A 27,008-nucleotide genomic window follows, 5' to 3' on the forward strand; every position below is an offset into this window, starting at 1 on the left:
TTAAGTAAAAGTTGCGCGCTAAAAGATATTTTTTTCGTGGTAGGTGCTCTATGGGTTCAGTGGGGGGGGGGGTGCACTATGGGATCGGGGGAGGGGTGGGGGCCCTGCTCCTTTCTTTTGTCCCGGGCCCCATGATTTCTGTTGGCGGCCCTGGGTGTAACAAGAGGTCCCACTTTGTATAAAATGGTTTACCACACTCTGAACAAGCAAATTATTTCCCCTGTGCAAATCATGTGGTGTGTGAGGTCATTCATCCAAGAAACGTTTTTCCTAAACTCTGTCCATGTGAAAGGCCTCTCCCTGCATGAATTTGTTGGTTTCTGAAGAGGTGACCCTTAACACTGAATTGTTTCCCACACTGACCAAGCAAATGGTTTCTATATTTGGGTGTGACAGGAGGTCACACTTTGTACTGAATTGTTTCCAACACCCTGAACTAGGGTTAGACAATAACAAAAATACTTCCCACCATAAGAGTATTAAGTAATTTATCGTGATAATATTCAGCAATATATTAACACCCAATATAAAGCAAAAGTCGTCAAAATGTTCAAGATCATTTATTGTGAAACATATTTCTTATACAAATCCATTTCATTTTTAATAAAATTTAAAGACCCCCTTTCTTCACCATTTTATTTTTATTTATTTAGCAAATATTTTACCAGGAAGTAATACATTGAGAGTTACCTCTCGTTTTCACGTATGTCCTGGGCATAGAGTTACGATGACAAATAATACATGGTTACAAATACAGTTACATAAGTGAACAGGGTATACATTATATACAAGACTTTGCATGCAGTTAAAGATAATATATATTATAGGCGTATGTAACAGTTACAGACCAGACTAAATGTGAGACAGCCTTAGTTTTTTAAGAACTTAAACTGGTGGTGGATGCGAGTCTCTTTGATAGGTTGTTCCAGTTTTGGGGTGCACGGTAAGAAAATGTACAATTACTCCCTCGACCCCCCTTCTCCTGTACACATTAATAGGGCATGGGGAGGCGTGGGTTAATGGGCATGCCGCATGGGGAATGAGGGGGTCAAAAGGCACGGGTGAGAGCCGAGAGAAATATGGGGGAGAGAAAGGGGTTGAGTCATGGAGGAAGGGAAGGGTTAAGAGGCATGGCAGAGGGGAAGTGGTTAATATGGAGGGGTGAGATTACCAGCAAAGGATTCCTTATAGCTGCATGTGAAAGTCAAGGAGCTCCCAGACTCGATCCCACTCCACTGTCTCTAACAGATCCACACTCAGTCCTCTCTCTGACACAGTCCCCACCCCCACGCCTCTCTGCCAGACCCACCCCCACTCTGCAGCTGCTGATAGGAATGCCATGGCAAAATGTAATGGCAAGTATTGCGTTACCGTCCATTTTTATTACTGCAGTATTACTATGCTACTGGAATATTGCCCAACCCTACTTTGAACAATTACATATTTTATCTCATGTATGAATCCTCATGTGTGTAAGGCGGCTGATCCTCTGTGAAAAGCTTTCCCCACACTATGTACATGGAAATGGTTTCTACAGTGTATGAATCCTGTGGTGGGTGAGGAGGTGGCTCATTTGAGAAAAGCTTTTCCCACACTCCACATGTGAATCATTTCTCTCCTGTATGAGTCATCTGGTGCTTGAGGAGTGTATTCTTAATACTGAATCGTTTCCCACACTCTGCACATGTGAATGGTTTCTCTTAAGTATGAGTCATCTGGTGTCTGAGGAGGTGGCTCTTACTACTAAATTGTTTCCCACACTCTGTACATGTGAATGGTTTCTCCCCTGTATGAATCCGTTCATGGATGAGGAGTTCCGTCTTCCGAGAAAAGCTTTTACTACACTCTGTACATGTGAATGGTTTCTCCCGTGTATGAGTCATCTGGTGTCTGAGGAGGTGGCTCTTACTACTAAATGGTTTCCCACACTCTGTACAGGTGAATGGTTTTTCTCTTGTATGAATCATCTGGTGTCTGAGGAGACGCTGCTTAATTGTGAATTGTTTCCCACACTCTAAACATGTGAATAGTTTCTTCCCTGTATGAATCCGCTCATGGTTGAGGAGATCCGACTTCCGAGAAAAGCTTTTACTACACTCTGTACATGTGAATGGTTTCTCCCCTGTATGAGTCATATGGTGTCTGAGGAGATTTTTCCGAGTACTGAATTGTTTCCCACACTCTGTACATGTGAATCGTTTCTCTTCAGTATGAGTCATCTGGTGTCTGAGGAGGTGGCTCTTACTACTAAATTGTTTCCCACACTCTGAACATGTGAATGGTTTTTCTCTTGTATGAATCCGCTCTGGCTTGAGGAGTTCTGTCTTCCGAGAAAAGCTTTTACTACACTCTGCACATGTGAATGGTTTCTCTCCTGTACGAGTCATCTGGTGTCTGAGGAGTGTATTCTTAATACTGAATTGTTTCCCACACTCTAAACATGTGAATAGTTTCTTCCCTGTATGAATCCGCTCATGGTTGAGGAGATCTGACTTCCGAGAAAAGCTTTTACTACACTCTGCACATGTGAATGGTTTCTCTCCTGTATTATTCATCTGGTGTCTGAGGAGGTGGCTCTTACTACTAAATTGTATCCCACATTCTGAACATGTGAATGGTTTCTCTCCTGTATGAGTCATCTCGTGTCTGAGAAGGTGGCTCTTAGTACTGAATTGTTTCCCACACTCTGAACATGTGAATGGTTTCTCTCCTGTATGAGTCATCTGGTGTCTGAGAAGGTCGCTCTTAGTTCTGAATTGTTTCCCACACTCTGAACATGTGAATGGTTTTTCTCCTGTGTGAGTCATCTGGTGTCTGAGGAGATGGCTCGGACTATTAAATTGCATCCCACACTCTGAACATGTGAATGGTTTTTCACCTGTATGAGTCATCTGGTGTCTGAGGAGGTGGCTCTTACTACTAAATTGTATCCCACACTCTGAACATGTGAATGGTTTTTCTCCTGTATGAATCATCTGGTGTCTGAGGAGGTGGCTCTTACTACTAAATTGTTTCCCACACTCTGAACATGTGAATAGTTTCTTCCCTGTATGAACCCTCTCATGGTTGAGGAGATCCGTCTGAGAAAAGCTTTTACTACACTCTGTACATGTGAATGGTTTCTCCTCTGTATGAGTAATCTGGTGTCTGAGGAGGGTCGACTTATTACTTAACTGTTTCCCACACACTGTACAAGTAAAAGGAGTCACTGCTGTCTGAATCATCTGGTGTGAAAGAAGTTTCCCCTTCAGTGAGAAACTGCTCCCACCATCTGTACATGTAAAGGTTTGCTCTCTAGCGGGGACACAAAGGTGTATGAGCAGGTCCCTGTAGAGTGAGAAGCTTTTGCCACACTGACAACAGAGAAAATGCTGAGCATCGTGGCTTCTTCTTAAATCTCTCGCATACCTTTTGCTGGACCCATATTTAGAGTCCGTCTCTGCTGTGTGCTGTACAATGTCTGTAAAGTCACCATCATGTGGCACTGGTTCCTTGTATGTGTCCAAAACCTGGCAGGAATCATTGTTTTTTGGCATGTCTGGGCTGCGAGGAGTCAGACAGCTTCTGGATGTATCAGAGCTCAAGTTCTGTTCCTCATTCAGGCCGTTCTCTAACAGAAGTAAACAAAAAAGACAGAACAAATGTTTTCAATCTGTAAATCAAATGACTGAATGCAAATTACAAATCCAAAACACTGAAGAATCTATTTCACCAATACTTAATTAACAAAATATTCTCTTCACCCAGGGTTTTAAAATTGTAGACCATGGATATCCAGTGACCCCTAATGACTTTGGTGGTGGTCCTGAAGGCCTGAAATGTATTTGTAGCAGTTCTCAGTGAAATCATTGATACATATATAACTTGTATTTATTACTGTTCATTATTCCAGCGGTGCACAAACTGGGGGGAGCAAGATTGTTTAGGGGAGGCGCAGGCGTCTGGTGGCGATTTGCCTGGAACAGAGAAAAAAAGCAGTCGGTAGCTGCAATTTCATTTTCAACCATTAGGTGGCGCTGTGCTGCAGAGCTCCTGCAGGACCTCCTTGTTGCATGCAGCGTGATGAGAGCGTGAGTGTGAGAGGGTGTCATGGGGTGGGTGTGCCATGGGGGGAATGTGCCATGGGGGGAATATGTTATGGGGAACGGGGTGAGTGTCATGGGAGGCGGAGGGGGGTGAGAGGGAGTGTCATGGGGGGTGAGGGTGTTAGGGTGTGTCATTGGGAATGTGTGTCATGGGGCGGGGGGTGAGGGGTTGAGTGTGTCATGGGTAGGGGGGAGGAGCGGAGGGGGTGAGAGTGTGTCATTGGGAAGGGGTGTGTCATGGGGAAGCGGTGAGAGTGTGTGATGGGGAGGAGGGGTGAGGGCGTGAGAGTGCGTGATGGGGAGGAGGGGTGAGGGGGTGAGAGTGCGTGATGGGGAGGAGGGGTGAGGGGGTGAGAGTGTGTCATGGGGAGGGGGTGAGAGTGTGTCATGGGGAGGGGGGGATGAGTGTGTCATGGGGAGGGGGTGATGAGTGTGTCATGGGGAGGGGGGGATGAGTGTGTCATGGGGAGGGGGGGATGAGTGTGCCATGGGGAGAGGGGATGAGTGTGCCATGGGGAGAGGGGATGAGTGTGTCATGGGGAGGGGGGATGAGTGTGTCATGGGGAGGGGGGATGAGTGTGTCATGGGGAGGGGGGATGAGTGGTTCATAGGGAGGGGGGATGAGTGTGTCATGGGAGGGGGGATGAGTGTGTCATGGGGAGGGGGATGAGTGTGTCATGGAGAGGGGGATGAGTGTGTCATGGGGAGGGGGGGATGAGTGTGTCATGGGGAGGGGGGATGAGTGTGTCATAGGGAGGGGGGGTGAGTGTGTCATGGGGAGGGGGGGATGAGTGAGTCATGGGGAGGGGGGGATGAGTGTGTCATGGGGAGGGGGGATGAGTGTGTCATGGGGAGGGGGGGATGAGTGTGTCATGGGGAAGGGGGATGAGTGTGTCATGGGGAAGGGGGATGAGTGTGTCATGGGGAAGGGGGATGAGTGTGTCATGGGGAAGGGGGATGAGTGTGTCATGGGGAGGGGGGATGAGTGTGTCATGGGGAGGGGGGATGAGTGTGTCATGGGGAGGGGGGATGAGTGTGTCATGGGGAGGGGGGATGAGTGTGTCATGGGGAGGGGGAGATGGGGAGGGGGAGGTGGGGAGTGTCATGGGTAGGGGGGATAGGGGGTGAGTGTGTCATGGGGAGGGGGGTTAGGGGATGAGTGTATCATGGGGAGGGGGTGAGTGTGTGTCATGGGGAGGGGGAGAGGGGTGATTGTCATGGGGAGGGAGAGAGGGGTGAGTGTCATGGGGAGGGGTGGTGAGTGTGTGTAATGGGGAGGGGGGTGAGGGTGATATGGGGAGGGGGGATGGGGTGTCAGGGGGAGCAGGTGTCATGGGTACGGGGGATGAGGGAGTGAGGGTCTCAAGGCGAGGGGGTGTCATGGGGAGGGGGGAGGGAGTGTCATGGGGAGGGGGGAGGGAGTGTGTCATGGGGAGGGGGGGATGAGTGTGTCATGGGGAAGGGGGATGAGTGTGTCATGGGGAAGGGGGATGAGTGTGTCATGGGGAAGGGGGATGAGTGTGTCATGGGGAAGGGGGATGAGTGTGTCATGGGGAGGGGGGATGAGTGTGTCATGGGGAGGGGGGATGAGTGTGTCATGGGGAGGGGGGATGAGTGTGTCATGGGGAGGGGGGATGAGTGTGTCATGGGGAGGGCGGATGAGTGTGTCATGGGGAGGGCGGATGAGTGTGTCATGGGGAGGGGGGATGAGTGTGTCATGGGGAGGGGGAGATGGGGAGGGGGAGATGGGGAGTGTCATGGGTAGGGGGGATAGGGGTGAGTGTGTCATGGGGAGGGGGTGAGTGTGTATCATAGGGAGGGGGTGAGTGTGTGTCATGGGGAGGGGGTGAGTGTGTGTCATGGGGAGGGGGAGAGGGGTGAGTGTCATGGGGAGGGGGAGAGGGGTGAGTGTCATGGGGAGGGAGAGAGGGGTGAGTGTCATGGGGAGGGGTGGTGAGTGTGTGTAATGGGGAGGGGGGTGAGGGTGATATGGGGAGGGGGGATGGGGTGTCAGGGGGAGCAGGTGTCATGGGTACGGGGGATGAGGGAGTGAGGGTGTCAAGGCGAGGGGGTGTCATGGGGAGGGGGGAGGGAGTGTCATGGGGAGTGGGGGTGTCATGGGGAGGGGATGAAAGTGTGTCATGGGGAGGGGGGAAGGGGAGTGAGGGAGTGTCATGGGGAGTGGGGATGAGGTGGTAAGGGTGTCAAGGGGAGGGGGTGAGTGTGTCATGGGGAGGGGGGGTGAGTGTGTCATGGGGAGAGGGGGTGTCATGGTGAGGGGGTGCAATGGGGGGGTGAGGGGGTGTCATGGGGAGGGGGTGTGATGGGAAAGCGTGTGTCATGGGGAGGGGGTGAGTTTGTCATGAGGAGGGGGGTAGGGGAGTGAGGGAGTGTCATGGGTAGGGGTCTAGGGGGTGTCAAGGCGAGGGGGGTGAGTGTGTCATGGGGAAGGGGTGAGTGTGTCATGGGGAGGGGGTGAGTGTGTCATGGGGAGGGGGTGAGTGTGTCATGGGGAGGGGGCGAGTGTGTCATGGGGAGGCGGCGAGTGTGTCATGGGGAGGGGGCAAGTGTGTCATGGGGAGGGGGCGAGTGTGTCATGGGGAGGGGGAGTGTGTCATGGAGATGGGTGTGAGTGTGTCACAGGGAGGGGGGGTGAGTGTGTCATGGGAAGGGGGGGTGAGTGTCATGGGAAGGGGGGGTGAGTGTGTCAGGGGGAAGATGGGTGTGGGGATGAGTGTATTATGGGGAGGGGGTGTGTGTCATGGGGATGGGGGGATGGGTGAGTGTAATGGGGAGGGGTGTGAGGGGATGAGTGTCATGGGGAGGAGGGGTGAGTGTGTGTAATGAGGAGGAGGGGTGAGGGGGTGAGCATGTCATGGGGAGGAGGGGTGAGGGGGTGAGTGTGTCATGGGGAGGAGGGGTGAGGGGGTGAGTGTGTCATGGGAAGAGGGGGTGTCATGGGGAGGGGGTGTCATGGGGAGGGGGTGTCATGGGGAGGCGGTGTCATGGGGAGGGTTGAGGGGGTGTCATGGGGAGGGGTGTGTGTGTCATGGGGAGGGGGGTGAGAGTGTCATGGGGAGGGGTGTGTGTTTCATGGGGAGGGGGAGTGAGGGGGTGAGAGTGTCATGGGGAGGGGGGTGAGGGTGATATGGGGAGGGGGGATGGGGTGAGAGTGTCATGGGGAGGGGGTGAGAATGTGTCATGAGGATGGGGGGGAAAGGGAGTGAGGGAGTGTCATGGGTAGGGTGGATGGGGGGTGAGGGTGTCAAGGCGAGGGGGGGTGTCTTGGGGAAGGGGGTAAGTGTGTCATGGGGAGGGGGTGTCATGGGGAGGGTTGAGGGGGTGTCATGGGGAGGGTTGTGGGGGTGTCATGGGGAGGGGGAGTGAGGGGGTGAGAGTGTCATTGGGAGGAGGGGTGAGTGTGTGTCATGGGGAGGAGGGTGTGAGTGTGTCATGGGGAGAGGGGGTGGGGGTGTCATGGGGAGGGGGGTGAGGGGGTGCAATGGGGGGTGTCATGGGGAGGGGTGTGTGTGAAGGGGAGGGGGTGAGAATGTGTCATGACGATGGGGGGAAGGGGAGTGAGGGAGTGTCATGGGTAGGGTGGATGGGGGGTGAGGGTGTCAAGGCGAGGGGGGTGAGTGTGTCTTGGGGAAGGGGGTGAGTGTGTCACGGGGAAGGGGTGAGTGTGTCACGGGGAGGGGGGTGAGTGTGTCACAGGGAGGGGGGGTGAGTGTGTCAGAGGGAGGGGGGGTGAGGGAGTCATGGGGATGGGGATGAGTGTGTCATGGGGTGGGGGGGTGAGTGTGTCATGGGAAGGGGGGGGTGAGTGTGCCATGGGAAGGGGGGGTGAGTGTGTCATGGGGAGGGGGCGAGTGTGTGTCATGGGGAGGGGGGGATGGGTGAGTCATGGGGAGGGGGTTGAGGGGGTGAGTGTGTGTCATGGGGAGGGAGGGATGGGTGAGTGTCATGGGGAGGGGAGTGAGAGTGTGTCATGGGGAGGGGGTGAGTATGTCATGGGGAGGGGGCAAGTATGTCATGGGGAGGGGGCGAGTATCATGGGGAGGGGGTGAGTGTTATGGGGAGGGGGTGAGTGTCATGGGGAGGGGGTGAGTGTCATGGGGAGGGGGTTTGTCATGGGGAGGGGGTGTGTCATGGGGAGGGTGTGTGTCATGGGGAGGGGGTGTGTCATGGGGAGGGGGTATGTGTCATGGGGAGGGGGTATGTGTCATGGGGAGGGGGTATGTGTCATGGGGAGGGGTGTGTTATGGGGAGGGGGGTGAGGGGGTTAGTGTGTGTAATGGGAAGGTGGGTGTCATGGGGAGTGGGGTGAAGGGGTGAGTTTCATGTGGAGGTGGGTGAGGGTTGAGAGTGTGTCATGGGGAGGTGAGGGGTGAGTGTGTTATGGGGTGGGGAGGTGAGGGGGTGAGAGTGCGTCATGGGGAGCGGGGGTGAGGGTGATATGGGGAGGGGGGATGGGGTGAGTGTCAGCGGGAGGGGTGAGAGTTTGCCATGGGGAGGGGGGTAAGGGGGCGAGTGTGTCATGGGGAGGGGGGTGAGTGTGTCATGAGGAGAGGGTGAGGGTGTGTCATGGGGAGGGTGTCATGTGGAGTGGGGGGGTGAGGGTGTGTCATGAGGAGGGGGTGAGAGTGTGTCATGAGGAGGGGGGAAGGGGAGTGAGGGAGTGTCATGGGTAGGGGGGATGATGGGGTGAGGGTGTCAAGGCGAGGGGGGTGAGGGTGTCATGGGGAGAGGGTTAAGTGTGTCATGGGGAGGGGGTGAGTGTGTCATGGGGAGGGGGGTGAGTGTGTCATGGAGAGGGGGGGTGAGTGTGTCATGGGGAAGAGGGGTGAGAGGGGGAGACTGGGGGAGAGGCGTGTGAGACTGTGGAAGAGGGGAGAGAGGTCCTGATGTGGCGGGGAGAGAGAGATTAATAATACAGCATAAATGGGGACGCTATTAGACAAATATCATAATATTTATTTTTAAGTGATGTAATTTGTGATAAATACTTTATTGATGTGTCCTGGTTTTAACTTTTGAAAATTTGGTCACCCTAGCTGGCGGCCATTATCATGGTGCGCGCGGGGGCGGCGGAGGTACGAAGCCTGAAGAGAAATGGCTCCAGAGGCCAGGGGAGGAGCACGCCCCAGCGCAGTGACATCAAACGCGCTGCAGGTCTGGCCGGCACTGTGGAGTGATTGATGCTGCAGCTGCACGCTTTGCTGTGTCTGCTGCTGCTGGGGGAGAGGGGAGGGGAGTTCTGGCGGAGGATGCGGTGGTTCCTGTAATGAAAATGGGGGTAATCAGCGCATTAATAAAGGCAGTAAACGCGGCTGGTTACCCCTATTTCACATTGGGGATAAAGGGGTTAATGGGGTTATATGCACCATACATGTACTATTTTTCCCTCTGTCCCTTGTTGTCCCCATTTTGCAGGATTGTATATGCCTGCAGTAATGTATTACATGGTATACCGGCATTACTGGTTTTGGAGACAAGATGCCGCTGCGGGCGCCAAACCGCAAGTTAATTGGATAAGCGTGGCGCTGTCTCTTTGTTCCAGTGAGAGGTATAGGTATCCATTACTTAGGCTGGAAATCGTAACCGCAGAGTCAATTGAATCAAAGGGCTGTGGTTTTCAGTTACAATGTATCCCCGTCCCGGTTAGTAGCGTAACTTGAATGGCGGACGGCAATTGGCGTGGGAACTCGGTTAACCTCAAGTCAATTGACATGAGAAGCTCAAGCATTGCCAGTCCAAGGAGAAGCCTTAACTCGGGAATGGAAAGGGTTAGCACCCTGAAATTTGGTGTGCAGCCCCAGAGTAACACCCCAAGCACACACACACATTAAAATTATAACTGTGGGATAAGTAAAACATATATTTTTTTAATAAAGTGTGTTTTTGGTTGCAGTTTGAAAAGGACAGGCAGGGTACATTTTTTCTGTTTGCCTTTGATATGCAACTAGTGACCAAATGCTTTTACATACATGAGCTGGGGGCACTTCCTTCTCAAACTTCATAGACCCCCCGTTGAGGCGGCGCCTATGGGTCTAGGGAAGGTTTGCAGTTGAAAGCCCCCAGAGCTGCAAGTGTGAAATAGCCGGGATGGTTGCTGAATGAGAGATCCTGGGCTAGTTCACACCTTTGGGTCAACTCCTAGCCTGGGAGACGCCAGGTAAAAAGGGGAGTACGCATATGTTAAGCAGCCAATGTGTCCATGTTGCACAGGCGCTGCATTAACCGGAAATTCCTATAGTGCCCACTCTGCAAACTGTGGGCAAGTTGGGGATTGGTGAATGGGAAAATTCCCACGAGAGGGATTGGGTGGGTATGTTGGAGATATGTTCTCAGACCCTATATACATGCACCCCGAGCTATCCCTGTTGTCTTTTGTTTTTGTTCTACAATGTGAGTGAATTTCCACTTTGCCTCTACAAGTGGATGAGAGCAGCAGCAACGATTCCTGAACGCAATGAATTAATTACAACAGAACCAAGGACACAACTCTGCTTCAGGATTTCGTTAGTGCTGGGGGTTATCTAACGAACCCCAACGGACCAGAACGAACTTTGCAATATTCACAGACTTATTGGGTTGGCAAAGTGCGCCCCTTGCAACAGGACTGCATGTTAAAAGACAATATTCCGGTGCTTTGTTTTACTTCTCTACATTCTATCCCATTCTCTCCCCCAGTAAGTGTTTTTGTCAAGTATATTCTAAGGTTGTCTTGTGTCTGTCTATTAAAAAAATAAATGTCAGTTTATTTTGCTCAACTTGTGCGCTCAATCTCGTGCCCCAAAATATAAAATTGTTGATCAGTTCCGTCCACCGTGACAGTTCCCCTTTCAGACCAATGAGCTGCATACCCATTGGTAGCAGGGCCTTCCAGCACCTGCAGGAGCCGGAGCAGGCCCCTGCCTCATGATCACCTATCCCCAGGGAGCTCCAGCAGGACCAGGAAGAGATCAACGGAGCGCTCCCTCCCTCACCCCCCCCAGCTAAAGAGAGGAATGATGGTCAGGCAGAGATGGCAGCATTGAGGGGCTTGGGAGGAGGATGAGTTTTGGGGGGCTTAGGGGTTTTCTTTGGGTCAGGGGGGGAGATCCATCAGTACCCCCCTTGAGTTTGGTTAATGGGATCCCTGATCCCTGGGCAACATTTAAAAAAGTAGATAAATAATACTGGTAGGTAGGAGTGGATGACACTGGGGAAAGCAAATAAGAGAAGGAAAAAAGAGAGGGGAAGGGGAAAAAAAGGCGGGGGGGGGAGGAGAGGGAAGGGAGGTAGCAAAGAGGTGGATGAATGCCCCCTCAAATGGATTGCCTTTGTGCACAAGAAAAAAAACATATTACCAGATGCCAGCAAACAATAAAATAAACAGTGATCCAATACTAGTATACCGCCTGCGCGCACGCCTGTTACGCCGGTGCTGCTCGCAGACCAGACCGGTCCCTATTTTTTTTTATAACTTGAAATTTTTATTGGTGTAAAGTACAGGAACAGATTATATCACAGCAGGTACATATGTAAATAAAGTGAATTATAAATCCGGATTAATTTATATAATAATAAAAGAATGACAGTACATTGCGTTATGAATGGTAACAAGACAACACAAGGCAGGACAAGACTAACCGAGACATCACCCGGCCCGCGGTACATCGGCTGCTTTCATATTCATAGCTTGTGTATAGCATGCTGCCGGGTGAGGAGAGGTGGGAGTGACAAGGGGGGGAGAGGGTATTAGGGTGGGATGGGTGGGCCTGCCTTTAGGTGCGGGAGGGAAACTCCAAAAGTTGCAGTTTTAGTTGGGGCTTCTAGACCTCATCCTGGGTAGGTAAGTTTCAGATTCCTTTCTGCCTGGGACTTCTCATGTCTTATTGTTCGTGTTAACAGTGAGCTTTGTGTAGGGATGATGTTGAAACAGCCAAAGGAGAATGCATCTAGAGCTATCAATGCCATATTGTGGAACGCTCCACCCCGGGGATGTCTGTTTGGGCCAGCCAGGGTATGCAGATCTTCAGATAATTGTTGCCAGTGTCATTAACCAAGCTTGTTAATTTCTCCATCTGGCAGACATCCCAGATCCTGTTCCGAATCTTGGGGATGGAGGGGATCTCATTAAGTTTCCATACTGCTGCGATCTCGCACCGGGTCGCTAGGGCAAGGTGCCCGATTAATTTATTATTTGCTTTTGAGAGCCCTTCTAGTGGTCTATTCAGGAAGAACAGCCACGGGTCGAGGGGAATCGAGAGGCCCAAGATCCTCTGAGTCCAATTTCGAATTTCTTCCCATAGGGGGGCGATCCAAGGGCAAGACCCCAGCATATGTAACAGGTCAGCCGACTCTCCGCACTGTCAAGGGCACAGCGGGGAGAGTCCTGGCACATACCTTGATAATTTTAGTGGGGTGTGGTACCATCTCATTAGGACCTTATATGCATTCTCCTTTAGTGTGGTGCAGATTGAACTTTTAGCTGCGGCTACTGTAGATATATATTATTCCAGTCATCATCCTCCAGGGACTCTCCTAGATCTGATTCCCACTGGGTTCTGTATTTCGGGTGTCGCTGAGCGATGTGAGTCCCGATGTGTCTGATTCTGCCAGACAGAGCTTTTCGAAATTAGTCAGTGCTGGATTAGGGGCGGATTTGTTATAAAATGCTCGGACCTGAAGGTACCTAAAAAATTCAGAATGAGGAATGTTTGTTTCGGATCTTATATGCTCGGATGATTTAATTTTTGTACCATTTCCCTCCAGGTCCCTAAGGCGTAGATATCCCGCCTTTTCCCAAATTGAGGTACTGCTACATCGCAGTCCGGGAGCAAAGTTGGAGTTCCCCCATAGGGGGGACATCAGGTAGTTTTTAGTGGTTAGGGAGTAATTGTGCTTTGACTTATTCCATATTGACAGTGAGTTGGTCATAGAGGAAAGGGGAATATCAGCCGTTGCTCGTGCTGTTTTAGGGAGCCAAATTAGGGACTTCAGCTCTATTGGAGCGCAAACCGCCCCCTCTAGTTCCACCCATCTTTTCAATGTAGGGCTGGAGTGCCATTGGATAATTTGGCTTAATTGTGCCGCTTTGTAGTAGGACAAAAGGCAAGGTACCGCTAAGCCCCCTGCAGCAGTGGGTCATTTCATAATTAATTGGTTTACTCTCGTTTTTTTGCCTCCCCAGATAAATCTAGAGATGTCAGACTGAAGCGAGAGTAAATCTTTCAGTCTCAGTGGCACTGGTAACGTTTGGAATAGGTATATGATATGGGGGAGAAGATTCATTTTGATACTCTGCATCCTTCCTATCCAGGAGATTCTTTGAGAGGACCACTTTAAGATGTCAGCTTTTAGAGACCGAATTAAGGGAGGATAGTTTGCTTTATAAATGTCCCTGACATCTCTGGTAATGTAGACTCCCAGGTATTTAATTTGGTTCTGTTTCCAAATAAAATCAAAATTAAGCTTTAGTAGCTTTTCAACCTCCGTGGGAAGGCTGACGTTAAGAGCTTCCGATTTAGATTGGTTGATTTTGAATCCAGATATTTTAGTAAATTTTTCTAGCAAGTTGAAGAGATTTGGCAGAGAGGTGAGAGGCCGTGATAGTAATAATAGAATATCATCAGCATATAGAGCTGCTTTGTGGGATTGTGAACAAATATCTACCCCTTTGTCTGGGCAGGCACGGATCTGTGCTGCTAAGGGTTCCATACACAGGGCAAACAGGAGGGGGGATAACGGGCACCCCTGTCTCGTGCCACTTTTAATTTGGAATTGGGCAGATGGAAAGCCCTGGTGCATGACCCTAGCAGTAGGGCCTGAGTAAAGTGCCATGATCGCTTCACTCACCCTATCTCCGAATCCGAATGCCCCGAGCGTCTCTCTTAGATACGGCCAGTCGATCCTGTCGAACGCTTTTTCCACATCCAGACATCATATTTTGTGATTTTCCTCTATTAGCCAATTCTATCAGATCAATGATTCGTCGGGTGTTATCCGCTGCTTGTCTACCTTTAATAAAGCCGACTTGATCTGGATGTATCAGTATGGGCAAGATCTGAATCAGTCTATTGGCCAGAAGTTTGGCGTAAATTTTGATATCAGTATTAATAAGGGAAATTGGTCTATAGCTTTTGCAGTCCAGCGGATCTTTACCTGATTTATGGATTAGTGATATAGACGCACGAAGCGTCTCTCCAGGGATTGGGGCTCCCGCTAATATCGCGTTAAACATGCGGAGCAGGCTAGGGGCAAGTACTTTGCAGAACTTCTTATAATATATCCCTAAGAACCCACCTGGGCCAGGGGCTTTAGATGGTTTTAATTCTTTTATAACCGTGGCTCTCTCTTCCATAGTAAATTCAGCACCCAGACTCTCGCTGTCCACCTCAGTAAGTTTTGCTAGGTTCGAGTTGGCTAGATTCGTAAAATTTGCCAAATTCGTCTACTATATTTTTAGGGTTGGACGAAGTGGCGCCCGACTTTAATCTAATCGCTTGGATATTATAATTTGCCTGCCTGTTTCGAAGAAGTCGGGCCAGCATCGTATCTGGCCTGTTAGCCCTCTCATAAAATTTCTTCCTTGACCAACAAAGTGTATTATCTGCCCTGGACGTCAGAAGCATGTTCAATTCAATTCTAATGTCCTTCAAGTCTTTGACGACCAGCGGATCCGGATTCTTTTTGTGTCTCTCAGAGAGGGAGCTTAATTTAGTCTGAAGCGTGGTAATTTTAGCGTCCCTCTCCCTTTTATGTCTAGCTGCGACACTTATCAATGTACCTCTGAGGGTCGCCTTGTGAGCCTCCCAGAGAACCAACTGGGATTCCACAGAGCCTGTATTGATTTCAAAGAATTGGTTGATTTCTTTACCAATGTGCTCGCATATATCTGGGATTTTCAGAAGGGATTCGTTTCATTTCCAGTTTGCTCCAAGCCTGTCATGTTTGATTTGGTTACACCGTAGCTCTATAGGTGCATGGTCGGACCATGAAATATCATGGATGTCCGCTCGGGCGACCAACGGGATCAGTCTACTAGAGACGAAGAAGTAGTCGATCCTACTGTATGATTTGTGGGGATGGGAATAGAATGTGTAACCTCTCTCTAATGGGTGCTATTCTCTCCAGATATCTGATAAATGGTTTTTACGGAGGCCTGTAGTCAGGGAGAGCCGGACTTTTTTGTTGTTCTCTTTATGGGTGCTAGACCTATCTATGGCTGGTTGGAGGGCGATGTTGAAATCCCCTGCGACAATCAGATGACCATGAGCTATGGAGTATAGGGTTTTAAAGAAGGTGTCAAAAAAAGTCGCCTCTTGCTCACAGGAAGCGTACACCGCCGCAAATGTGATCGGTTGTTCGTGTATGATGCCTGTTAGAATGATACCTGTATATCGGCCTTCCTTATCCCTTTTTATTGTCTTAGTGACAAACGGGGGGGGGTCCTGTTGTGAAAGAGTATAGCAACCCCCTTTTTTTTTTCCGGAGCCGATGAAAGATAAAACTTAGAGAATTGTTTGTCCATGAAGCGAGGAGCACTACTGGAACGGGGACAACTCACTGGTGCAGTATTCCTAGATTTTGCAAAGGCTTTTGACACAGTTGATCACGCTATCCTGCTTAACAAACTCCAGAGCTCTGGAATAGGGAAGCATGCTTTAAACTGGTTTCAGTCCTACCTATCAGGAAGATCCCAACATGTGTCCATCTCAGGCTCTAACTCCAACCCCCTGGATATCACATGTGGTGTCCCGCAAGGCTCTGTTCTGGGGCCCCTACTCTTCTCAGTATTCATTAATGATCTTCCCACAGCTTGTCAGGAAGCCTCAATACACATGTATGCAGATGACATAATCCTATACGCACACAGCCATAGCCTCTCTGACCTTCAACACATACTTCAGTCTGACTTTTTGAGACTCGAAAACTGGATTTCTCAAAACAAACTGTTTTTAAACACTGACAAGACTGTAACAATGGTATTTGGGACCAAGACTAAATTTGTAAAGCTTCCAGTGACTGAGCTCCTGATTAGAACCAACGCTAATACCACCCTAACACCTGTCACTAGTTTTAAATACCTGGGCTTATGGTTTGACTCCCACTTAACATTCGGGATGCACATTGATACCCTGACAACCAAGACCTACGCCAAACTAGGGGTACTTTACAGGAACAAATCCTCCCTAAGTCTCCTGGTCAAACCCACCTTAGCAAACTTGACACCCTCTACAATTCAATTTGTCGTTTTGTTCTCCAATGCAACTACAACACACATCACTGCGATATGCTCAAAGAACTAGATTGGTCAACACTAGAGTCTAGGCGCAAAGTTCACCTTTCCTGTCTTGCCTTTAAATTCTTTATGGGCAAGCTACCCAGCTACCTGAACAAGCTCCTCACCCTTTCCACTTGCAGCACTTATCACCTGAGATCAGACTCCAAAAGACTGTTCATGGTCCCAAGGCTCAACAAATTATCCGGACGTTCCTCCTTCTCCTACCATGCACCCCAAAACTGGAACAACCTACCAGAGACTCTCACATCCACCACCAGTTTAAGTTCTTTCAAATCTAAGGCTGTCTCACATTTTAACCTGGTCTGTAACTGTTTCATACGCTCATAATATATATTTTCTTTAACTGTGCACACAATGTCTTGTATATAATGTATACCCTGTTCATTTATGTAACTGTACTTGTAACCATGTATTATTTGTTTTACTCTGTGCCCAGGACATACTTGAAAACGAGAGGTAACTCTCAATGTATTACTTCCTGGTAAAATATTTTATAAATAAATAAATACTATCGCTAAAGTGTGTTTCTTGGAGCATTAGTCCATAAGCGTCGCTTATATTCTGTGAAGGCTATTTTGCATTTAGTGGGGCTATTAAAGCCTTTTACATTGTGTAAGTTGATGTTAAGCGCCATTATATGTTAATGGGTGTGTAGTGTAGCTCCTATATGATAATCTTACCCCTCGTCCAGGGCCGGGAAAACGAGTGATTGGGTTGACTGATGAGTTGGAGAAATGAGTTCTGAAGGGTCCGTGAGAGGCCATATCTTTATCTGCTAAGTGGGGGAGAGGAGGAGGTGGGGAAACATGAGGGAAGACGGGGGCGGGGAGACATGTAACATACAGAAAACATGAAGACAACACTATTAGTTTTATCAACATTTCTCCATTGGCAACAAAACAAATAAAGGACAGGATCCCCTCTGGTTTTGCCCGAGTAGGCAGAGCCGGACAGACCGTCTGAAAAGGGGGACTTATCTGTGTCCCGTGGGACTGGTCTCCTAGGGACCTTGACACGACCCGTTGTATAACTATGGGTCGGGAGTGGAGACGCCTGTAACGGGGAGTAGAGCCCCGCCAGCGCGATCTGAAACAAAATATATTAACTTGTACCGCATAAGCTTTCGTTTTTAACAATTACCGGCAGCTAACAGTGAAAACATATAAAATATGTGAACAACCTTTCTTATAAACAGTGCAGAAAGATGTATGGCAGGGTAGATGTCTTATTACGAATGATTAAGAACTGTCTTAATGGGTATAGTAAGCCACCTCCCTCAACTACTACGTATAACCTATTTAACCTTTGTCGCCTACAGAGCCTATCAGACCCAAATAGCCCGGTAAACTCGTTTAACTCATTTAACTCATTTTGCGTGTGAACCTTTAAAGTGTCTAACCAAAACCTTACTTGTAAAACTAGAATAGGCATATATACCTAAGTGGATAATTTTTGTAAATAATCCTGTGAAGCCTAATTGAGCTAACCATATGCCCCTCAGGATGTAACTTTAATTATATATTTATATATTGTATCCTATCTGAGCTGCGTCTTCCCCCTAGTCTCATGGTCTGTGACCTTTATTTAGGGCTGTTAATTACGTGTATTTAGTGGGCTAAGCAATATTGGTCTCTTGGGATATCCCTATACCCCATTACCACCCTTCGTTTGTGAGCTCAGTCCTTTGCAGGGGTGGGAGCATAGCAAGGCAGGGACCAGAGACCTTTATTGGGTTAAAGTTTGGGGAGTGGTATAGGAGTGGTGGGTGAGCATAATATGTCCCAGATGGATAACAGACAACCCAATCCACTCCCTCCTTGGTGCAATCACTTGTTTTGCCCCTTCTGTATCAGACTGATGAGAAATTGCATAAAAACGTAGTTGAATAGATGACAGTCATTTGGTAATGAATTAAGAACTCACCCCCCCCAAGTGACCCCCCCATGACCCCCCTGCCGACGCCAGCCGCCGACGTCACCGCCCCCACTGTTCTCCTCCACCGGTCCTCACCCCCGCGACATCATTGGATGCCGGAAGAGGGGAGGGGGGGCCGGAAGGGGAGGGACGGTCGCCATCTTGCTGACGAAGGCCGGGCCTCTAGGGCATGTGTCCGGCAGTCCCGTGGTGTCTCACAGAGGATCCTGCTCAGCTCGAAAACAAGATGGCTGCCGCATCAAATTTTCAGGAGGATTGATGAGAAGCACAGCAGGGGGATCCGCGTGGAGGTCACCGGGCATCTTCACAGGGGCGATGCGTTGTCTGCGGGGCTCACTGGGATGGTGCAGATAGAGGAACCAGGGGAGATAACTTCAGTCAGGGGCCTTCTGAATGATCTGATGGGTTCCTCTGTGGGAGCCCCCATTCGGCTCACTTTCTGCCTTTGGAGAAGGCGTATGCAGTGGAGGCCGCTGCACTCCACGTGGGTGGAGGGACCTCAGCCCCCGCCGGGGAAGCGTGTGGGGAGACCCGGGGAGACTCCGATGCCTGTCTCAGGCCCAGCTTACGAAGGAAAGCATCCCCATCTTCCGGATTGCGTAAGGTATGTGCATTACCATTTTTAAATACTAGCAGGGCAAAGGGGAACAGCCAGCGGTACTTGAGATTATTGTCTGTCAGTGTTTTTGTCACTAGCCCCAGGCCTTTCCTCCGGGCCAGTGTAGAGGGGGCTAGGTCTTGGAAAACCTGAAAATGGACCTCATCAAATGTAATACATTTTTGATTCCTGGTACTTTGGGCAATAGATTCCTTTGTTTTGAAAAAATGGAAACTAACGATGATATCCCTGGGGGGGTCTCCCGGCTGAGGGCGGGAGCGCAGTGCTCTGTGGCATCTATCCAGGTGTCTGTCCAAGTAAGTGCCCTCTGGTAGTAGGTGTTCTACCCATCTAGTGATAAAGTCTTCCGGGTCTGTCACTGCTTCTGGGACACCCCTGATGCGGAGGTTGTTTCTCCAATCTCTATTATAGGAGTCTTCCAGCATGTCCCCCATTCTCTTAATTGTGCTGATAAAGAGGCAACTTCTGTTTTAGTATGGTGTAATTATTTAGTATGCAATTGTTTCGTCTGATTTCACTTCTAGGGTATTTGTTCGTTCCCCCAGAGCGTCTACAGGGCCCAGAGCGCTGACTTGAAGAACCTCCTCATCTCGCCGCAAAGTTCTTTAATGTCTTTTACTCTTGACCATTCCTGGTCCCCGGGTCCAGAAGGAGGTCTGGTAGCTTCAGCCTCTATGTCTTCGTCGCCCGTGTCAGTAGCTGGAACAGGGGGAGGCTTTTCTCTGTTCTTGTCTTTTCCTTTCCCGCCCGTCGCCATTGCTGCAGGGGATTTGAGAGGGGTCTTATGGAAATAACTTGCAACTGAGGTAACTCTTCTGCCTTTTCTTGTGTGCAACGGCATCCCCTGCCGATGAGATAGCTGAGGTTGTCTTTATTGCTGAGAATTGTGAGCAAATTACCGGTATATAATCATATAATCACACCGGAGGACAGGAGCTCAGACTTCAAGCTTCCATGCACCACCATCCGTGGGCGTGTCCTCCCAGACCCGTCCCTTAAACTGAGGTGGGGACATGTATGTGCATGCACCCGCAGCAGAAGGAGCGTGTCTTGAGTGTGGTATTTTGGGGTTGCCTGGCCAGGTGGAAATAGCTGTAGCAATACTCGCCGGTACCAGTAGAAGAGACAAAGTAGTTGCCGTTAGCCAAGGTCAGGGATAGGAGAGATCCGGAATGTCGGGGTTCAAGCAGAGGTCCAGGGGCGTGAGAAGCTGCATATTCAAAAGGGAGCCGAAGTCGGGAGCCAGAGAGTGTAGTCCGCCAAGCCAGCGAAGACAAGAGAGAGCCAGAATAGACATCCACAAGAGATACTATGTTGAGCGATGTGAAAGAGGTAAGACAGGTACTATATAGGAGAGGGCGCGTTCCTTTATTCTTTACATATACCCCCATTGCGGCATTATATTGGGACATTTGTTTCATTGCGGGACCTGCAAGGGACTCTGTACACTGCTCGACTGCATATCGCCAAGGAGTGACGCACTAAAGACGCGACCGGCCGAGAGACGCTGCCGGATGACGTCACACGCCAACGTGGACTAACCAGGAAGAGACGCGGTGATCCACCCCTGAGAACAACTGCTGTGAGCTCCGTGAAGGCGCGGGAAGGTTCCCCAACGCTGTGAACCGAGCTGAGCTGTATACTCTGCATCCAGATACCAGCATCTTGAGGGAGGACGTCCAATTCCCGGTGCCTGTATCCCATTATGCCTGCCGAGTGGTAACATGTCCCTAACATGTCTTGCTATTAACCCTTCTTTTTGATGTACGTGCAATACTCACCTTTATTTTTTATAAAACTATTTAAATATACTACACTATGGTTTTTTTGCGCTGTTCTTTTTTTGTTTCTATCTAGCTTGGTGTTTGAACCATTCCCACTGATCAGCAGCACAAAACATCACCTATCAGGTTGTATTATTAATTTATATATAAGTCACTATTCTTTAGCACAGACCACATTGAGCGCAACATTTTTCTGTTTTCACTATATACTGCGGCTGACCAATAGGAAGTGGAGGCAGGCCTGGAGGAGCACGAGGAGCTGTCCTGGATTGGTTCCCATGAAAGGCAGCCAGGTGGGAAACTTTGGGGTTAAGTGGTAGCCAGCGCGTGGGCGGGGGGCGTGGCTTCACTGCAAGAGCAGTGAATAAATTATCTTGGGCCGGCGCACGCTCCGTAACGAGGGGAGGCACGCGCGCAGGGGTAATGGCAGCCGCCTGAGTACCAGCTGCCCGCGGGAGCAGCGGCCCCCCGCTGGGGAGGACTGGGAAGCCCCCCAAACACAGAGCCGGGCGGGAGTGGCAAGGAAGGAGCCCCACAGCGGCGGGAGTCAAAAGAGGCGAGGGGAGGTCATGCTGCGACCGCCGTGACACCAGAATCCTTACAGTACTTTTCCCTTCAGGGTCTGCATCAGGACGATCCTTCCATGGTTTGGATGGAAACTTTTTCCGGAAGCGTTTAAGAAGTCCTGATGCGTGAATGTCTTTAAGAGGTACCCAAGACCTTTCTTCGGGTCCAAAGCCCCTCCAATGGACCAAGAAATGGACCTTACCTCTCGAGAGATTGGAATCTAGTATAGCTTGGACCTCGTACTCTTCGTTGCCCTGTATGATCACTGGATCAGGTTTAAGAGTGTGGTCCGGCAAGAGGGGACTGGAGATGAACGGTTTGAGAAGTGATGTCTGAAAAACATTATGAATTCTAATGCTTTGAGGTAATTGAAGACGGAAGGCCACCGGGTTTACCTGCTCCATGATAGGAAATGGGCCCAGAAACCTAGGTGCCAATTTAGGGGAAGGGGTTTTGAGGTGGATATTCTTGGTAGACAACCAAACCTTATCCCCTGGCTTGTAACTGGGTGCAGGTCGTCGACGACGGTCAGCCTGGATTATCAAAGTCAGGGAGGCCTTTTGAAGTGCCGATTGAATTCTAGAGTAGGTGGGAGATGTGTTCATCCACAGCTGGTACTCCAGAGGAGATATTGGAAATAGGCAGGCGAGCCGAGTGGAATCCGTAATTAATAAAGAAAGGCGTCTCACGAGTGGATTCATTCCTGGAGGAATTAAAGGCATACTCAGTCCAGGGAAGTAATTCCGACCAGTCATCCTGGGAGTCAGAGACAAAGCACCTTAAATACTTCTTGAACGATTGATTAACCCTCTCGGTCTGCCCGTTAGATTGAGGGTGATATCCAGAAGAAAAAGAGGAAGAAATGCCCAGTCTTCTGGTGAAGGTCCTCCAGAATCTGGAAACAAATTGAGAGCTTCGGTCCGATACGATGGATGTGGGAATACCATGGATCCGGAAAATTTCCTTGGAAAAAATATCGGCTAGGGCGGGTGAGGAGGGTAATCCTTTGAGAGGAACAAAATGTGCCATCTTGGAAAACCAATCCACCACTACTAGAATGGTGTTCATGCCATTCGACAATAAAGTCCATGGATATGTGGGACCAGCAGCGCTCCGGGATGGGTAAAGGCATAAGAAGACCATGGGGTCTCTGACGAGGTATCTTATTGTGTGCAAATACCGGACAGGCCCGAGTAAATTCAAGAATGGTGTTGGCCATATTGGGCCACCAGAAGGTGCGATGGATGAGGTCCAATGTTTTTTTTGAATCCCGGATGTCCTGCCGAACGGGAAGCGTGCCCCCAATCTAGAATCTCAGGAATAAACATGGGCTCTACATAGAAGGTATCCTTCTGTACCTCGAGATCTCTAGGCTGGTGTTTTTGAGACTTGATGATTTTTTCAAGATTTTTGAATGCAGCGACCGCGAGGATCTTTTGCTTGGGAAGGATGGACTCGGTAGTCTTCTCCGGTCTCTCTTCAGAAGAATACAGTCCAGAGATGGCATCCGCCTTGACGTTCTTGGTGCCGGGAATATAGGACAAAATAAAATTAAACCTAGAGAAAAATATAATGACCAGCGGGCTTGGCGGGAGCCTAAGCGACGGGCACTCTCGATATACCACGGAGGGCGGGCGGGAGCGGCGAGGAAGGAGCCCCACAGCGGCGGGAGTCATAAAAGTGAGGGGAGGTCACGCTGCGACCGCCGTGACCCCTGTATCCTTACACAGCCCAAGCGATTTGTGAACTTGGCTGCAGGAGATTGTAGACGCGTGGCGGGGCGTGACAAAGCTGGTTCGCCCTTATTGGCTGAACTAGCTCACGTGCACTGACATCGTGATTTTGATTACCTCAGACAGGGGGGGCCCGAGAAATTTCATAGATGAAAACGGGGGCTAGACATAAAAAGTTTGCTCTCCCCTGTATTATTCAAGGATACATGTACATCCTCCAAATAATTAACACTGAAAATGTCCATGAGAGGTAAAGTTAAGGAACTCCTGGTCTATCATATTAGTGCATTAATAATATCAACTAAACCAGACAGCAACCTATAGTGTAAAGATACTGTAGATGCCCATGTATGTATGTATTTATGTATGTATGTCTTTATTTATATAAGGCCCGCAGAGTACTCTGCGTTTTACAGCAGAAACAATACAGTACAGGGAATTATAATACAATAAGTGCAACAAACAAAATCAGAAAATAGGAACGGAAATCCCTGCCCTGGAGAGCTTACAATCTAAGTGATGCAGCGACTACACTGCCCATGTAATCTTCTGCCATAAGACCCACATAAACTAAACTGCTCCATTTTGTCAGTCAAAAATACTATTCATATAATTTCCTAAGCACGCGGCCTTGGTGTAATATTTGACTCCTCTCTTTCCTTCTCCTCTTACATTCAAAACAAAGAAAAAAAGGAGCATTGCAGAAAAGAAGAACTGGAGGCAAAAGTAGAAAAAATAAAAGATTTGAGACACACAGCCTAAGTTAAAAGAAAAACCTGCAACGCGTTTCTCGCCATGGGCGCTTTATCATAGAGTGGTTTCCTGAGTCTAGAGAGTGTCACGTTATAGGCACTCCCCGCCGGAAACACTGCCTACCTGTATCCCAGGTAAAAACGTCCCATGGGAACAAAACAGTCCGGGGAAAATGTAACCACGGAAAGAAGGCAGTATAACTGTGGGGGAGAAATCCAGCAAAAGGACACAATAAAGAAAACAATAACAAAAAACTTAAATAGACTCATAAGGACAATAAAAATTAAATTAAAAAGCATAACATTTAAAAGTGGATAAGATGTGGAGAGAATAACATCATCTTAGATTAATTAAATTAACTGTAACACCAAATAATATAATATAATCATGTAATTATATACAGGCAGTCCTCGTTTTACAACTGCCATTACAGGCAGTCCTCGTTTTACAACGAATGGCTTATCCAACGCTATGCAATGCAAACCTATATTCATTTTTACAACGCCAAAATGGCTTATCCAACGCTCTTACGACGCTTTGCAACGTTGTGTATGTGTGTATATATATATACAAATTCACATAAACAACGTTGCAAAGCGTCGTAAGAGCGTATATATATATAATATTATACTATATAATATTCTATTATACTATATAATATATTATTTATTATGTTATATTTTATATATAATACAGAATATACACTATATAATTTATGTGTGTGCTGCATATCTTATTGCCTGCATAAAATATTTGGCATATTTTAGTGTTAAAAATGCCTTCAGGAACGGAACCTTTAATTTAAACAGTGTTCCTATGGGAAAACGTGTTTCGCTTTACAACGCCTCTTTACAGGAGGCTGGAGAGACTGGTAGCGATACAACTCACAAATTATCGTGCTTATCGGGTTGCAGGCAGGTTGCGGACGGCATTCATGAGTTGTATCGCTACCTCATACATATTGCAAGTGTGGGTAGTTTGTTGTTTATATATTTTATTAAAGGTGTAGTTACATATTACACTAGGTTGTGTCCTATTCCCTTCATTATTGGGTGTTGCTGCTATCGGTGTACCCATGAGCCCGAATACCATCTTAAGGGGAACCATCTCGTCAGACTACGTGGGGTCCGTGGAAACTGAGGTGAAGACGTGGCACAAGTACAGATTCTCTCCCCCGCACGAGCAAGATATCTTGTAAGTAGGGTTTCTTTGTTCTAGATAGGGGCCCTTGCCTTTATATACTGCGCAATTGGTGTGTCCTTTTGTTTTTGTTTTCTCAGAATCATTTTGGAGGTATTCCATAAGGACACCCCTACCTGTCTGTAACTTTCCTGGTTATTCCATCTACCCATCCGGATATGTCTCTTATCTAAAGACTGTCATTTGGACTACGGTATCTTGGCTACCTTATTCACTAGCGCCGGGGACACTTATCCTATCTATTGATGGTAAGATGCCCATAACTCTGCATTTCCAACCTTTATACGTGTTTGAGAGCCATATTGCACTTCTAACTCTGCTGCATGTGGCTTGTCCCAGAACACCCAGCAGGCCTGGGGACTTCCTATGAGAGGCAATTAACCATGAATATTCCCTAAATGTGACCATGCTCCGTGTAACAAGATAACACATCTTTGTGCAGACAAACAGGAAAAGGTACTCACCAGAGACAGGAAATGGAACAGTTTCTCTTTTTATTGGGGTCAGATGTTCCTCAGCGTTCAGTTCTTCCTTCTCTGACTTAATCTCTAAACTCCCCGGTACAAGCACTTGGAAACCTGGCAACAAGAAAAGGGAAATCCATCATGTAAAGCTGGGAGTGGGGGCGCTTCTTGTGACATCAGTATACAGAAATACTCCATACTGATTCCTATGGGGGAGGGGTGAAGTGATTGATTTTACTTTGTTATTAACCCTTTGAGTGCAAATAAGATTTTACCCCCAAGTGCTGAAAACATTTTGAAGCTACCAATGTTCAAACCTCAATAACAATAATATTCCCAATATAACCTTAGACAAATGTTTTTTTTCATTAGAACAGGTATTTTGTAATTGTATGCACGCTTTAATATTATTTCCCAAAATATTGTACACATTTCAGTCCATTTTTTAAACATACTGAATACAGACAAGTGAGGATGTAAGTGTACTTACCACAAATAAGAAATGCATCTATTTCTTCCTTTATTGGGGTCACATGTTCCTCAGTGTTCGGCTCTTTCTTCTCTGACTTACTCTCTAACCTTTCCAGCACAACCACTGGGAAACCTGGCAATAAGATAAAGGAAAATCCATCATGTAAAGCTGGGAGTGGGGACGCTTCTTGTGATTTCACCTCCTCTGATATTGGTATAATATAATACCTCTTGTAAAGAAATGTATTACTAGCCCTTCTGGCAGAACATGACAGAGGTGAAGATATATTATCTTCTTACCTGCTGATGGTTCTATAAGAAAACCAGATTAGTTTGGGTGTTTGATTCGCATAACTTCCAAATAATCAGATATTCCCCTCTTGCATAATTCAAAGACACCAAAATATCTCCTCTACTCACTTAACAAGTATGGATCCATGCTGGCAGTGGGCAGTGCTGCTCTGGAAGTGCTGGCAGTGGGCAGCGCTGCTCTGGAGGGGCTGGCAGTGGGCAGTGCTGCTCTTAAGGTGCTGGCAGTGGGCAGTGCTGCTCTGGAGGTGCTGGCAGTGAGCAGTGCTGCTATGGAGGTGCTGGCAGTGGGCAGTGCTGCTCTGGAGGGGCTGGCAGTGGGCAGCGCTGCTCTGGAGGTGTTGGCAGTGGGCAGTGCTGCTCTGGAGGTGCTGGCAGTGAGCAGTGCTGCTATGGAGGTGCTGGCAGTGGGCAGTGGTCCTCTGGAGGTGCTGGCAGTGGGCAGTGTTGCACTGGAGGTGCTGACCGGAGGTTACTTAATCTATATGTTTTGGGTTTTAGAATGTGCCTGTATATAAAACAGAATTGTAATGATCAGTTTTTTTGGACAAATATACAGCATTTAGTATCAGCTTTTTCCAACCTAAATCATTAACCCCAAAAGAGACGGAGAAAACAGGGGCACCAAAAAACACATACAGTATGGTCCATCCGCAAACAGGAACTTCATTTCAAACACTGCAAAACTTTATTGGCTCAGGATTGTGTCACAACATAACCATCTAGAAAAGTATAAAGAGAGTCGGAAATTAACAGCCAAAAGACCAGTAAAGTCCTCATAGTGTAACATAGT

At 48.5% G+C, this 27,008-nt stretch overlaps 2 protein-coding genes across 2 annotated transcripts in view; both read right to left on the reverse strand.

The window, feature by feature from the left end:
* Positions 1-27,008, reverse strand: part of LOC142488026 (uncharacterized) — a 130,706-nt gene that overhangs the window by 51,949 nt on the left and 51,749 nt on the right.
* LOC142488028 (uncharacterized) lies at positions 594-25,555 on the reverse strand. The gene is made up of 3 exons (XM_075588373.1): positions 25,436-25,555; positions 9,138-9,367; positions 594-3,610 (listed from the first exon to the last, which is right to left on the reverse strand). Exon 3 carries the CDS (start codon positions 3,534-3,536, stop codon positions 1,701-1,703), a length of 1,836 nt encoding a protein of 611 aa, XP_075444488.1. The 5' UTR covers positions 3,537-3,610; positions 9,138-9,367; positions 25,436-25,555; the 3' UTR covers positions 594-1,700.

This window comes from Ascaphus truei, chromosome 2 (assembly GCF_040206685.1).
Source record: "Ascaphus truei isolate aAscTru1 chromosome 2, aAscTru1.hap1, whole genome shotgun sequence".
NCBI lineage: Eukaryota > Metazoa > Chordata > Amphibia > Anura > Ascaphidae > Ascaphus > Ascaphus truei.

Bases quoted from the DNA above. Each gene is read 5' to 3' on its own strand.
- LOC142488028 (XM_075588373.1), bottom strand. From the start codon at position 3,536: ATGCCAAAAAACAATGATTCCTGCCAGGTTTTGGACACATACAAGGAA.